The 14,950-nt window shown below is 39.0% G+C and overlaps 1 protein-coding gene across 5 annotated transcripts in view; it reads right to left on the reverse strand.

Moving 5' to 3' along the window:
• The window catches only part of KIF16B (kinesin family member 16B), a 302,734-nt gene that overhangs the window by 143,771 nt on the left and 144,013 nt on the right, over positions 1-14,950 (reverse strand). For all 5 annotated transcript variants that reach the window (XM_003810588.6, XM_055105088.3, XM_003810587.6 and 2 more), the window contains exon 15: positions 13,678-13,815. In XM_003810588.6, the coding sequence (XP_003810636.1) occupies positions 13,678-13,815 (138 nt within the window). The remainder of the gene's footprint in view (positions 1-13,677; positions 13,816-14,950) is intronic.

Here is a 14,950-nt window from a genome sequence, read left to right on the forward strand (position 1 = left end):
CCCCCGCCCTCCACCAACCAACACACACACATAGGATGCAATGCACTGTGAAAGCAAGCTCAGTGGAAGAAAGGTTATCATTTTAGATGTGACAGGTGGAGAAACCAGACTCTGTCAGGAACATACAATTTTCTGAAATGGTATTGAGTGAGAGGCTGAACTGAGGTAGGGCAGGTAAAGTTCTTATTTCATTGCCTGATTGAAGCAAAAAGAAACTTGCTTGTGTGTGACATTTTCCTTCTGATTTAAAATATCTTAAAGATATTTATTTATATTAAAATAAGTTATGATGATGATACCATTTAGGGAAACTGATAACAAAACATCTAATTTCCACTAATACATGCCAGTACTTAAGAACAGATTAAGTAATATGTTCTAGGGCCTTAGACTTGGTGACACAGATCTTATTATTTCAAACACTAGAATTATAGTACTTTTTCTCTATATCAAAAATGGCTTTAGGAAGCTAGATAGGAAAAGATGAAGATGGAACATGGTGTCTGTGGTGGGTAAGAAAATTTCACATAAATACTAAACAAATTCAAGCAGGACATATGGCTTGGTGTTAATGGCTGGCTTGCGTATGAATGACAGGCACTCTGCAACAAAGGCAGCAGGCATCAGTATCAAATCATGCCATCAGATCATCAGTTAGTAATTCTGAAGAATAAACATGAAATGATACCTTATCAAAAAGCTACGTTGACCTTGTCCCTTCTTTTTCAATGTTTACAATTCAAATATGGATTTACAATTTCCTGCTTTAGATAAATCACTTCAACCTCTGTTTACCCTTAGTAAAGTAAAAATCGGAAACTTAGATTCTGGGACTCTGGAGAAGAAAGAAAATTGATTTTCAATCTTGGCTACTGAAGTTTCCAGCCAAATTATCCATCAAGAATGATTTGCCCAACTGTGTGCACAAACTGAGTTTGAAGCTTTGTAAAATTTCGAGATGCTCCAGTCCCATACCCAAAGACATTTTTAGATGTGTGTGTGGGAGCAGGGAGAGGGGGTGGTAAGTGGGAGCTGATATTTTTCTTAACACCTCATGCGAGAAACAAAAAGAGCACAGACATCCCCAACTTAAGATGGTTCTACTTACAATTCTTCAACTTTATGATGGCGCAAGAGTGATACACATTCAGTACAGTATTCAACAAATTACATGAAATATTCAACACTTGATTATAAACTAGGCTTTGCGTTAGATGATTTTGCCCAGTGTTCTGAGCATATTTAAGGTAGGATAGACTAAGCTGTGATGCTCAATAGGTTAGGTGTATTAAATGCATCTTCAACTTAGGATATTTTCAGTTTACAATGGATTTATCAGGACACAGCCTCATTGTAATTCAAGGAATATCTGTATATGGAATAGGTCTGTCCTTCTGAAGGAAAATGTAGAAAGCACAGGAAATGATTAGAGGGCAATTCAAGACAGTGTATAGTCACATGATAAATTCCAAAATACTGAAGGGAAAGCATTACACAATTGGTCAAGCTATTAGTAACTTTCTTTCCATTCATGCCCAGTAGTCCACATTCTTTGCTACCAACTTCTTATTCACTATTAGTAATCATCTCAATTATTTATTTCTAGGCTCCTACACCCTCCACAGTGTCAATATCCTATTGTTCCTTCCGAAATAGTTCTTGCACAATGCCTCCCTTCCTTCAGCTCCCAAAGTCTTTTACCTTCAACCCCTTTTCCTCATGGCTCTTCTATCAGCCTCCCTTTGAGCTAAACAAAAGCTGCATCATCTTCACCTCTCAGCCCACATTACCCATCTACTGAGTGGTCAGCACGGACTTCCTTCTGCTTTCCACAGAAAATTCATGCAACTGATCTAGAACTTAAGAGCCCTACAGACCTGCCCATGACTCAGACTCAACAGCGTTGATCTCACTACTCCTTCTCCTCCCTCCATCCCCTTTCCAGTCTTAGACATTTCTTCACTACACACTTTGGCTGAAGAGCATCTAAGTCACTTTTTCACTATATGCCATTAAGACAAATACATTCACTTCAGAATTCAACTTTGGGTACATTCCCCCTTTTCAGCAGTCTAAACCATCCTCTGGGAGGAGTTTTGGTTCTGCATAAGCTGAAACAAGCACACTCCACCCTGTTTCTCCTAAGGAATGTAGCTATAGCCTGAACAGAATGCATGTAGTAGTTATTTGAGGGCCTTGGGAAGTAAAGAGTAGCTGTTGCAGTTCTCTAATAACCAGTGATATTAGGCTTTTCTTCATATGTTTCTTGACTACATGTATGTCTTCTTTTTTTTTTTTTTTTTTTTTTTGAGACGGAGTCTCGCTCTGTCGCCCAGGCTGGAGTGCAGTGGCGCAATCTCGGCTCACTGCAAGCTCTGCCTCCCGGGTTCACGCCATTCTCCTGCCTCAGCCTCCCGAGTAGCTGGGACTACAGGCGCCCGCTACCACGCCCGGCTAATTTTTTGTATTTTTAGTAGAGACGGGGTTTCACCATGTTAGCCAGGATGGTCTCGATCTCCTGACCTCGTGATCCGCCCGCCTCGGCCTCCCAAAGTGCTGGGATTACAGGCGTGAGCCACCGCGCCCGGCCGTATGTCTTCTTTTGAGAAGTGTTTATTCATGTCCTTTGCTCACTTTTTAATGTTTATTTTTTCTTGTAAATTTGCTTAAGTTCCTTGTAGATTCTGGACATTAGACCTTTGTCAGATGAATAGATTACCAAAATTTTCTCCCATTCTGTAGGTTGTCTGTTTGCTCTGATTATATTTTCTTTTGCTGTGCAGAAGCTCTTTAGTTTAATTAGATCTCACTTGTCAATTTTTGCTTTTGTTGCAACTGCTTTTGGCAATTTCTTCATAAAAATCTTTGCCCATGCCTATGTCCTGAATGGTATTGCCTACACTTTCTTCTAAGGGTTTTATAGTTTGGGTTTTACATTTAAGTCTTTAATCCATCTTGAGTTAATTTTTGTATAAGGTGTAAGGAAGGGGTCCAGTTTCAATTTTCTGCATATGGCTAGCCAGTTCTCTGAGCCATTATTCTCAGCAAACTAACACAGGAACAGAAAACCAAACACCACATGTTCTCACTTATAAGTGGGAGCTGAACAATGAGAACACATGGACACAGGGAGGGGAACACCACACACTGGGGCCTGTTGTGGGAGGGTGGGGTGTGGAGACCATCAGGAAAAATAGCTAATGCATGCCATTAATACCTAGGTGATGGGTTGATAGGTGCAGCAAACCACCATGGCACACGTTTACATATGTAACAAACCTGCACATCCTGCATATGTACCCCAGAACTTTAAAAAAAAAAAAACAGAGTAGCAGGTGGATTGAAGAAAACCAAGATTGGAAGCACCACTGAACTAACAGTGAATTTACCATTTTTTGCCTGCAGTGCTTCCCAGCTTGGTCTAGGAAGAAAGCCAAAAGTGGACAAGTGCAAAAGAGAGAACTCCAGGAGAAGCCCCCTAGTTCAGGTTGGAGGAGGAGCAGAGAGTCCCTTAGCAGCAACAGTGGGCCCATGAGGAAAGGGAATCTTTCTTTCCCATCAGAGGAGCTGTAGTCCCCCAAGAAGGTGGGGCAGATCCCTGTTGCTTTTTTCCTTCCCTGTCCTCTCATTTCTTGGCCGTAGACACGGAGACAGGCATATGAAAGAGTAGAATAAATAAAGCTCAAGATTTCCAGGGAAGGGAAGACCCGAGGGAGGCAGAAAGTGCAGGAGAGATGAAGAGGGAAATATGCAGGAAAGGAACCTCACAGAGTTGTTTATTAACTCCTGGGCTCACCCCTATGTGTGTACACGTGGATCTGGTCCTCAGAAGAATGCTAAGACTTTGAGAACTGAACTAAGCGACAGACCACTGCACAGGTCCCAGCCTGGCCAATGGGTAGTACACCCACTGCTACTGGAGGAGCACTGCAAAGGATCTGAACACTGAAGCAGCAGTGGAACGGCAGACACGATCTGCAAAAGCTGATGGTAACCTATGGCCTACATCCAGCTAGGTAAACTGTCTGCTGAAACAAAGGGTATAAACATTTCCCATAGGATTTAAACAAGACCCAGGATCTCATAATATCCAAAATGTCTATGACACAATCCAATATTATTCCTCAGCACAGAAAGAACCAGGAAAATCCCAACGTGCATTGCAAAAAACAATCAACAAATGTTTATACTGAGATAACAAAAAGCTCCAATAAATGTTTCAATACTCTTGAAATAAGTAGAAAAATAAAAATTTCAACAAAGATAAGATATAAAGAAGAATCCAATATTACAAGTGAAAAACAAAATATTCAAAATAAAAAACTCATTGGTAGGCTCAAAGGCAGAATGGAGATGACAAAAAAAGTCAGTGAACTTAAACACAGGTCAACTGAAATGATCCAATCTGAAAAGCAAAGAAAAAAGGGTTTATCAAAAAATAAAAATAGGTAAACAGAGCCTCAAGGAATTGTGAGACAATACTAAAATATCTAACTTTTGTGTAATTGTAGTCGCAGAAGGAGAGGGGAAAGAGTATAGTGCGGGGGAAAAAAAAATTAACAAATAATGGCTGAAAACTTCCCAAATCCAGAGGAAGACAACAGCCTATGAATTTGAGAAGCTCAGCAAAACCCAAACAGGTTAACCCCGAGAAATCCATGCCAAGGCATATTGTAAAGCCAATGTATTGAATGTAAAGCTGAAAATGAAGTTTTAAAAGGAGAAGAGAGATCAAGAAAAATAGATGTGATGAGTGAAAAAAAGAGAAAAAAAGGGGTTAAACAGAATGACAAATATATGTCTCATGTGCAGAAGTCTGGTGCACCAAGAAACTAACTCCAGTATAATTAGCTTTGGCCACTTGTTCTCATATTCAAACACATGAGAAGTCAAATTCTAAGCCATCAAACTGACTGAACAGACCCCCTCTTGGCCATGGGGACCCCAGAGAAACCTTGGAAATTGAGTTCCTGGACATGACATGATAGGAGGTAGGACATGCTTTCTTATACTCCCTCCTTTGCTAACTGCCACGGCTTTCATTCCTCAAGGTTCAACAGAAACCAGCCCATTGGAAAGACTTGTTTCACTGCTGACTTCAACCAACTGTCACTGCCCCTACCTTCTGTGGTTTCCACACAATGGACCAGCATTGCCTCCTGATAAGAAACCATCGACCATGGAATGGTTCTGGCCAATCTACAGGGTGCACAGTGAATGTTTCCATGTCCTCTGCTTCAACTCTTGACATCAGAGGACCAAAAACTCTATCCTTGCATCATGCTAACCCTGCCAGTTTTTGTTCACGCAACTCATGTAGAGGCATAAGCTCAACTGTGCATGCTCATGTTTCTCCACTCATAAATATTCATGACTTCTCCTATAGCTTATTAAACATGCACATTCAGCTACCCAGCTCAGCATAAATTCCTGTTCCCTTTCCCCCTCCCTCAATGTGTCTGCTTCTGGCTTCCAGCTGGAGGCTACACTTCCCAGCCTGTCAGAATGGCCACCCTGCAGGCCTTATAAAAAATAAAGCTCTCCTTTCCAAATTTACAAACCTTGTCATTCTTCAGTTGACATGTGCATCAGAATCACAGACATAAAAAACCCGATTGCAGGGCCTGATCCCTAGATTTGCTGGTTCAGTAGGTCTAGGGTGGAGCCTGGGAATTTGCATATCTAACAAGTTCTCAGGTAATGCTGATGTTGATGACATACTTTGAGGACCACTAGCTTTAGGTATAGTCTTTTAAGAAGAGTTAGGGCTTCGACATTGAAAAATAGCTGTTGAATCAGCCCATATACAAGTGACAGATGTCATATTTGCAGGTCTCTAATCTGAGGAAGACATATGATGAATGCTTAGGGTCAAGTGCAGGTGAGTCAGTGAAGGAACAGACACTGATACCTGCTGACACATAAAAGGTCTCCTCTGTTAACTGGATGCCTTGGCTAAACCACTGGGAGATCTATTTCCCTTTCTAGTTCCACTAAAATTCTTTTTTAATTTGTCAGTGAACAACTCACAGCAGCCCTCCAGCAGATGAAAATTTTATCAAAGTCTCCTCAGCTCCACTCTGCAGACAATCATCTGTTCCCTCTGAGTACTTGAATAGATGAAAATATATTTTGGCACTCAAGCATAACACATTCAAATGTGCCCAAGTATAAATTTCCCAGATGCCAATTCTGTAGCACTTCTAAAAGAAGAGATGAATAGTCAATGGATCTGACAAACAAGTAAGACCAAAGGAGTCCACTTATGTGAATGGAAAAATTAATTGCATTTAACAACTATCAGCTTTAAAATAACATATTACAGTCAAAAGAAAAAATAATAATTAAAATAAGAGAGAATAGCTCCTAGAAGTTATAGGACAAATGCTGAAATACTGTTTCAATTACAATGCATCTGACTGTTGTATCATTTCATATTAAGTATATAAAACAGAAAAAAGAAAAAAATCTAAGGTCTAAGCCACTACCAAGAGGAGCTCAAGTTTTATGGACTAGTATTATGATCAAATTCACATTTTCTTCTTGGTAAAATTCACACTTTCTTGAAGAACTGGCTCTTCTTTCTTTGGAATCATCCTATAGAATCACAGTATGGAATGAGGAGAACTAAGCTTTGGAGAATACACCAATTGAAGAGCATGTTAGATATAATGTTACATATCCCATCACTATTTCTGGAAGAACTGAAAAAAGAGGAGAAAAACTTCAGGCAACAAACATTATATATGTCATCACAATTAATGCTCACAGCAGCAGCAAAGCCTTTTCTTTTGAGTGAAGACACTAACAGATGAAAACATTTCCTATGGTTTAAGGTGGGGAAACAGTTTATGCAATTTGACATAAGTGAGGCAGTTAACTGATACAGAAATAGAATTTGCCCTCAATGTTGACAATCTGCTAAATTTAGATAAATCTCCGATTAGTTGGCATTCACATGTATGGTAAGTAATTTAGATAAGGAAGTGGTAATTACTACCAGTGTTTTTTAATGGGACAGCCTAAATAACACATTTACAAATGAACAGAAATTTACTAATGAAAAGAGACATCTGAATACCAAATATCAGCAATAAACTGGAAAGGGGTGGTGGAAAGGTAGGAAGCTGCTGGTAGTGTAAGGTGGACCAGGGATCCAGTCAATTGTGGAGTTAATATGGCTAGGAATCATTGTGACTTGAGTTACCATGCAGCCGCAGTCTCACTTCTTGACGTCTTTTACTTCTATAAAAGGAAAATGCTGCTTGGGTCTGCCTCAAAAGGTTTGTTTGTTTGTTTTTTGATCTAATCAATGGGCCAAATACAGTGAGGTCCATTCTGAGGACCAAGACACAATGAGTCAGGAAGGGTCCTAGGCCAATAACCACTCCAATTAACCAGAAACTGGGATGAGGACAGTAAATGTGGGAGACCAGGATTACCTGGACTTTAGGATCCTAGGGCTGCAGGTATGACCTAACCTGGCTTAGAGAGCTAACGAGATGAAATAGCACACACATTAAGTTATAATTATTTAAGTTTCAGGGAAATAATGCATGAATTCGAGCACGAATGATAATGAATGGTCTGCTGTAATTATTTTTGGACAGGGGTCATGGGTGAGGGCTAGGGGATGAAGGGCTGATCCAATATGGTAAGCATATAGCTACCTAAGACCCATTTCCAAGAGACTTGGCTGTCATCTGTTAATTCAAATTTGACTTTGTAGAAATTAACTAAGTGAAGGCAGAACTATGCAGAACTGTGCTAAAAAATTTACTTAAAAACTGTTTTATGGGTAAAAGCCAAGACAGATTTCAAAGAATAAAAATGCTACTATATTTAATGCTGTTCCCCATTTATTATATTTCAATGACGTTCATATGCTGTTTTTTTCCTTTAGCTTTTTGTTTTCTTACAGATACAGTTGAAAATCCTTTTGTAGCTCCACCTGATATAACCCCCTCCTTCTTCTCCAGTGGGTAAACACTATTCTGATATAAGAATGTATCTGTCTCATTCATGACTCTTTTATTTTTACTACATATTTTCATAACCAGAAACACTACATCACATCATTTTGTGTTTTAAAAACATGTTCCATTTCCCATTTTAATAATCCACAAACATCACGAAAAGTTAAGAATTCTAATCCTTAATTTCTGAAGGACTATAGACTTTTTTTCTTTAATGAGATCTTTTGGTCTTAAAGTATGTGTAATTAAAAGAAAAGTTATCAACTTGCTTTTTTGTACAATGCCTTGAAACAAAGTCATCTCGCATTTTACTGCCCTAAGACATGCTAATGACATTTACATTCACTGCACAGCGTTTTAACACCTTCAAACATAGTATTTTTATGTTAATTTCATTAACAGTGATACTGAGAAAGCTGTTCAGTAGCACAGCAGAATGCCAGAGGAACTCAAGCCCATCAGATCTGAAGATCATGGCACCATGCTAAGAAAACAATTAAGAGCATCCCGCAGGGAAAGACAATTCCGACAATTAACCTTCAATGCCAATTAGTACCAGTACTGTCCGAGGAAAAGTCGTATCTTCAATATGAAGATAAAAGATTTAGTTCCTAACCTGAATCATTAACCAGAATAGGCATATTATTTAAATGAACTCTCAGTTTAGGTAAAAGTTTAAGATCAAAAACCACTTAATAAAAATACTGCGTGGGAGATACATTATTTATATACCATGCCTCAATTCACAAGACAATTAGAGAGGTAATCATCGCTATATAAACAATTTCTTCTAACTAACTAAATAAGCAAATAAGCTTTCCTTAAGGCGGTGGGGAAGGTAGAAGGATAACCCCAAAATTAAATTTTAAGTTCTAGACAAGTGTCCGTGTGTGTGCTCTAAAAGTTCCTTTTGTCTTTTTGGTGTTTGGAATTCAGTACTGATTTTCTCACAGAAAAAGCATTACATGCTAGCTTCTCAGCAAATCCACAAGAGACTATTTTACCTATAACACGGCAGGAACATTGCTGGTCAATGTAATCTACTCAGCATCAAGTGGCCAGGGCTGTGGGTGGTGGGAGCTCCAGGAGCTCCAGAGAAGAGTGACTGTGGCAGAGAACTATTCCAAAATAGTTCAAAGGTGGGGGGCAACAAAGCCAGGTGGATCCAGCAGCCAGTATGGATGTTTGGGGGCTATTTGTGATTTAAGAACTACTTATACTAAATAATTCCTCCAAAGTAATCTCAGTTCTATACAACTATAATGTGTTTGGAATTTGTATACATAAATGAACACAGTTCAACAAATGTATACATTAAAAACTTTCAAAGTTTTACTGAAAGAAATAGATGATAATTCAAACACAAGAGGGATATTGCATAAGAAGTTCCAAGATGGAAACATATTTTTCCAAATGCAAACAAATCAAACAAAATTAGAATCTAACTCCTCAAATTATATTTTAGCACAACAAAACTATACTAATATTTAAAGAAAAAATTTCTTTAAAAAGTTAATAAGCACACATAGCAAAAAGACACTCCAATGAAAATAGAGATTAAAACATATTATAAAATAATAAACATCAAAACTGTGTGATACTGCTTCAAAAGTGAAAACATGGAGTACTGGAACAACAGGAGGGCCAAGAAATAGATATAATGCTGTATGTGTTTTCATTTTAGGTAAAGCAAGTTTCTTCAAAAGGGAGGTGGGTATAAGCAGGGAAAGGTTATAATAAATGGCATACCAATATGAGGAAGAAAAAAGTTGGAGCTACACTTTATAAACCAATGAACCCAGGTGTATTAAACAAATATTTCAAAAAAATCCTGAAAAATAAAATAATTAATCACAAGGAAAATAAAAACAAATGTTGACTAGTTCTGTGGCAGAGTTTAAAATTACCAAAGAAAACACAAAGAACAACAGATTAAAGCACATGAAAAGTTCATTTTAAAAGTAACAAAATTACATTTAAATAGAAAATACTACAAGAGTGACACAATAACTAAATCAAATATGAGAAAGCAGTTACAAGGAGTTATGTTATATGGTGTGTACACTCAATCAGGGGAAAACACGTTTTACTTCCCACGATTCTGGGAGGCAATAGTGACCTTGTTCTACTCATGTATTAATAATGATTTTGAAAACCAGTACAAGCCTCTTGTAAAAATCCTGTAACAATAAACAAAGTGATTATAACAAGGTTACTTCCTTCTGACCTAACTGAAGGAGATGCAGCCAGTACATGGATCTCTACTGTGTACGTTCCTCTCTCCCTGGGAAAAGGAGACAGTCTGTCATCATAACTCTGTACCAGCCTGTACCAGCCTCTGCTGCCTGGAGGAATAGCAGCAGGACCTCTATCTGAGGTTCCCACAGAGAACAGACAGGTGATGTGACTACAGTCTAGACTCCACATACAGGATTCACTGAAGGGGTTGTCAGTGAATTGTGTTTTAACTGTGTATCTTCCCATTACTCCTGCTGTCAGCACTAGAGCCTGTGAGTTCCCAAGCAGGGACTGCCACTGAAGAGCCCTACATGGTGACCTCTCGTCTGCCAACCAATTATGGTCACTTCCTGGGCTAAAGGCAGAGACAGCCTCCCACCATGACTAATACTGCTGCCTGGAAATAACCTGCCCCTCCATTCTACATTGCTAGAGCCCTTCTCCCACTGCAAAAAAGCAGGAAATGATGCATTTGTAATAATCACTGAGGGATCACTGAGTGCTCACTGCTTTGGGTTGGTCATCTACAATTGCTGACCTTTGATCTTCCTGGCCAGCTCCAGGGTACTCAGATATTTCCCCTGCTCAACTTACCTTTATAAAATTGAAAAAACAGATGGAGAGATGAATGGGTGGGTGGATGGATGTGGATGGGTACCCAGGTTGGCGCTCCATCGCAGCTGATGTTAGAGCGTCTTTGACGGACATTATGCACCTCCTCCAAAAGCATAACGTCCCTGGTCCATGCTATGTTTCCTTCATTTCTGAGGTACCTTCCTGCAACTGACTTCTGCTTACAAACTTGGCTAACCCTGAATAAACTACATGCTTTCCAGCCCCCATCTCTCCAATTCCTATGTCACAACAGACTCAATTATACAGTGTGCAACCATTAAAAACTGTAATTATAAAGACTACATATAACATACAAAAAGGGGCTTAAATATGCCATTGTCTTTCTTTCCCTCATTCTTACATAGTTCAGCCCAAAAACTATTAGGCAGGCAAAAGCAAAGTAGGCATCAGCATGAGAGTGGAGGCAAATGGCATGGGCTGAGAAAAGTTTCTGCACTGTGGAAGGGTGAGGGCCATGACAGCCAAGCATAGCCATGCTTGTGGTCTGAGCAAGAAGAGAAGGGTCCCAGTGTGAGGAGGGGGCAGGAATAACAGTATATGGGTTACATAATGGAAGCCAGGTTCATCACTGTCAGAAAAAGGAGCTAGGAATAAGTGAGAAAACTACAATTAACCCTATGGTATTGGGTTGGGATTAGAAGTATTAGTGTATTGGTATAAACTCCTTGTTAGCAATATAGGTACTGAAATACAGATATTTCACAATACCAATATAAACAGATATAGAAGTACAGTTGTAAAGGTTGTACACAAACATACACACGTTTTCCTAGCTCTGTTCACAGAAAGCATATGGAAGCAGTGACACTCCAGTAGCAATGAACACACCTGGTTGCTAAATACCATTCTGTACTAAAAGGAACCATGGCTACTTGGAGAATTGGTTAGTTTGAGGAAAGTACAAGATGAGTCTGGAATATCTTGTGTCAGAAAGTAACGAAGTGTTTACAGAACAGTGAGGACAGGACACGAAAGCCAGCTTGAAGAAACTCACAGTGGCCAAAATATAGGACAATTTGATATTGAAATAAATAATGATAAAAAACAGACCAAAACCTAGTAAATAAAATCGCAAGCTGTGTGACCCTTTAAATAGATAAATGACAAGAAGAGAAAGTTCTTACAATGAAAATCCAATTAACAAGTGTAGAAAGAATGATGCATTCTTTTTTAATCACCATTTGGCAACCATCATAATAATAATTAATTCAGCCAAAAAGAAAAAAGAATGGATTCCTAAAACCAGTGGGTGAAAGTGGTAATATTCCATAATGGAATGGAAAATTTACAATATCAAAGTACCTTCAATCTCATAGTACTTTCCCACATACTTACTAATAACAAAGAAGAAAAGAGTAACTCCCCAGTGGGGAGGCCTGGCAGCTGCACCTTAGTTGGATGATCAAAGTGAACATCATCAGTCACGGGACAAATGGAAATCGTGTAATGAGATATGAGAAAAACAGCATCATTTCTCTGATATTCTTGCCAAAAATGCATATTAGTCTAATCATAAGGGAACATAGTCAACTCTCACACTTCTATAAAGAATACCTGAGACTATGTAATTTATGGAGAAAAGAGGTTTAATTGACTCCCACTTCCACAGGCTTACCAGGCAGCATGACTGGGAGGCCTCAGGAAACTTACAGTCACGGCAGAAGGCAAAGGGGAAGCAAGGCATGTCTTCTCATGGAGACAGGAGAGGGGGCAGGAGGGAAATGCCACACACTTTTAAATCATCAGATCTCACAAGAACTCACTTACTATCACGAGAACAGCAAGGGGGAAATCCACCCACATGATCCAATCACCTCCCACCAGGTCCCTCCTCCAATATTGGGAATTACAATTCAACATGAGATTTGGGTGGGGACACAGAGCCAAAACATATCAACAGATGAATCCTACATTTATGTAGAGGGACATTCTACAACATATCTGACGTACTATTTTCAAAACTGCCAAAGTTAGAAAAGTCTCTCTTTGGGTGGGGACACAGAGCCAAACCATATCAACAGGTGAATCCTACACTTATGTAGAGGGACATTCTACAACATATCTGACCTACTGTTTTCAAAACTGCCAAAGTCATAAAAGTCTAGGAAAGGCCAAGGAAAAGTTCCAGTCAGAAAAAGAAGAGAGAGAGGTAACAACCAAATGCCATACAGGAAATAGGACTAAATATGGGACCCACAAAGAACACTGCTGGGACAAATGGCAAGACTTGAATGAGGTCTGAGGATCCGATGGTAGAAATGTATCAGTGTTAGTGTCCTAATGTAGATGTCAGTGTTTAAAGGAAATACACAATGAAGTATTCAAGGACGGCAGGGCACTATTTACTTTCCAATAATTTTGAAATTTAAAAGTTCTTGGTACTATTCTTGCAACTTGTCTATGATATTGAAGTTATTTCAAAACAAAAAATAGACATGATACCAAATCCTCTATGTATGTTACATTTATATCTATTAAGATGAATACAAATAATAGAAATAAAATTATTAAAAGAAACCATTGTGTTAAGGTTTTGCATTTGAGGGGTACTTTTTAAATTAAAAAATTCCTTTAACATCTCATCTCCATAACAACAACTTTTAAGATAATTCTATATATGTTCATATTTAATTAAACAAGACAATGGGTATTATAAAATAAGCCCTCCAGCCAAACAGAAGAGAAACAGCCCATTGAAGCAAACAGTCTCACCCTTTTTATACCTAATCAATAATTAATTCTAAGATGCACATGTTCCCCCATTGCCTAGCCAACTTGTTTTCTCAAACAATATATACAAAGACCTGTGAAAATTAAAACCAGATACCTTGATTTAGATGTGTGGCCTCCACGATCTGAACACCATTCACAGAGCACTGGGACCCACTCAGGGGTATCAGAGTCACTGTCCCCCCGATATTTTCAAAGATGCAATGCTCACTCTCCAAGTCAAGGCCATGAAGAACTAAAGTGGAAAAACAAAGTAGAAAGAATTTTCCCCCTTTTCTACTGCAATGATTCCCAGCTATTTATCTATCAATTTATTTATTTTCCTTTTTGAATACTCTTCCTTTTCCACATAAGTATCATGAAGTGAACATTTATGTTTAGTGAGAAAACCGAACTTCAGGAGCTCATGACGTTCAATGATAGGACTGGAAGATCCTTAGAATGTTCTTCAAGGGGTCTGGACATTACCTGTGTAAGAAAATCAGTTCTGGGATGTTAACTCATTTCATCTTTGGGGAGAAAACAGTCGAGTAACTTGTTTTAACTGAATACCATGGAGTTGCCCTGTTTGATACTGAATAAATTTCCTCCATCAGCCACCCAGAGGCCACAGAGAATAAAAGCAAAAGTGCTCCATGGGTCGAGGACTTACTGAGACCTCTGCACTGACGGACACTGCACTCCAGGAGCAGAAACCCAAGGTGAACTTGGCATGACACGAATCTTGAAAAGCCCAAGAGGCCTTCAGAAGCCATACTGAGATGCCTGTTACCTGAGCCTGTGTCAATTCTGAGACCTCTCAGGGCATGCAGCTGCTAAAGTTTATCTATTCATGTATAACTCTCCTAGATTCTTGTTTGAAGAATGGTCAAACACAGATATGAACACCTGTCAAATAAGCCTACATGATTTTAGGCACAGTTCTTGGCTAGTGTCTTGGGAGTACAAGCCAACTAGTTTCCACTGTCTCTACAAAATTGCACTACTGATCTCTGATCACAGAAAACGTGTGTTCTTACCATCATTTATAGCTACCCCAAAGATCAAACACATAATTTAACAACTAGAAGAAGAGGCCTGATGCCTAATTCTACTCAAAAATAGGTGAATCTGGGGACTTTTAGAAAATGGTTTTTATCTCTCTCAGTCTCACAATAAATAGTAAATATTAGGTTGGTGCAAAAGTAACTGTGGTTTTTGCCATTACTGTTGCACCAACCTAATACATGTAGGAACATACTAGGATTGGCTCCATTAATAGCTTACACTTGGCAAGCAGGTTCATTGCCAGCAATTCTAAAAGCAGCTGAGACAATATAATTCTTCCCCTGCCAATCCCTATCTTGCCACACACATATACACACCCACCA

The sequence above is a fragment of the Pan paniscus genome, chromosome 21 (assembly GCF_029289425.2).
Source record: "Pan paniscus chromosome 21, NHGRI_mPanPan1-v2.0_pri, whole genome shotgun sequence".
NCBI lineage: Eukaryota > Metazoa > Chordata > Mammalia > Primates > Hominidae > Pan > Pan paniscus.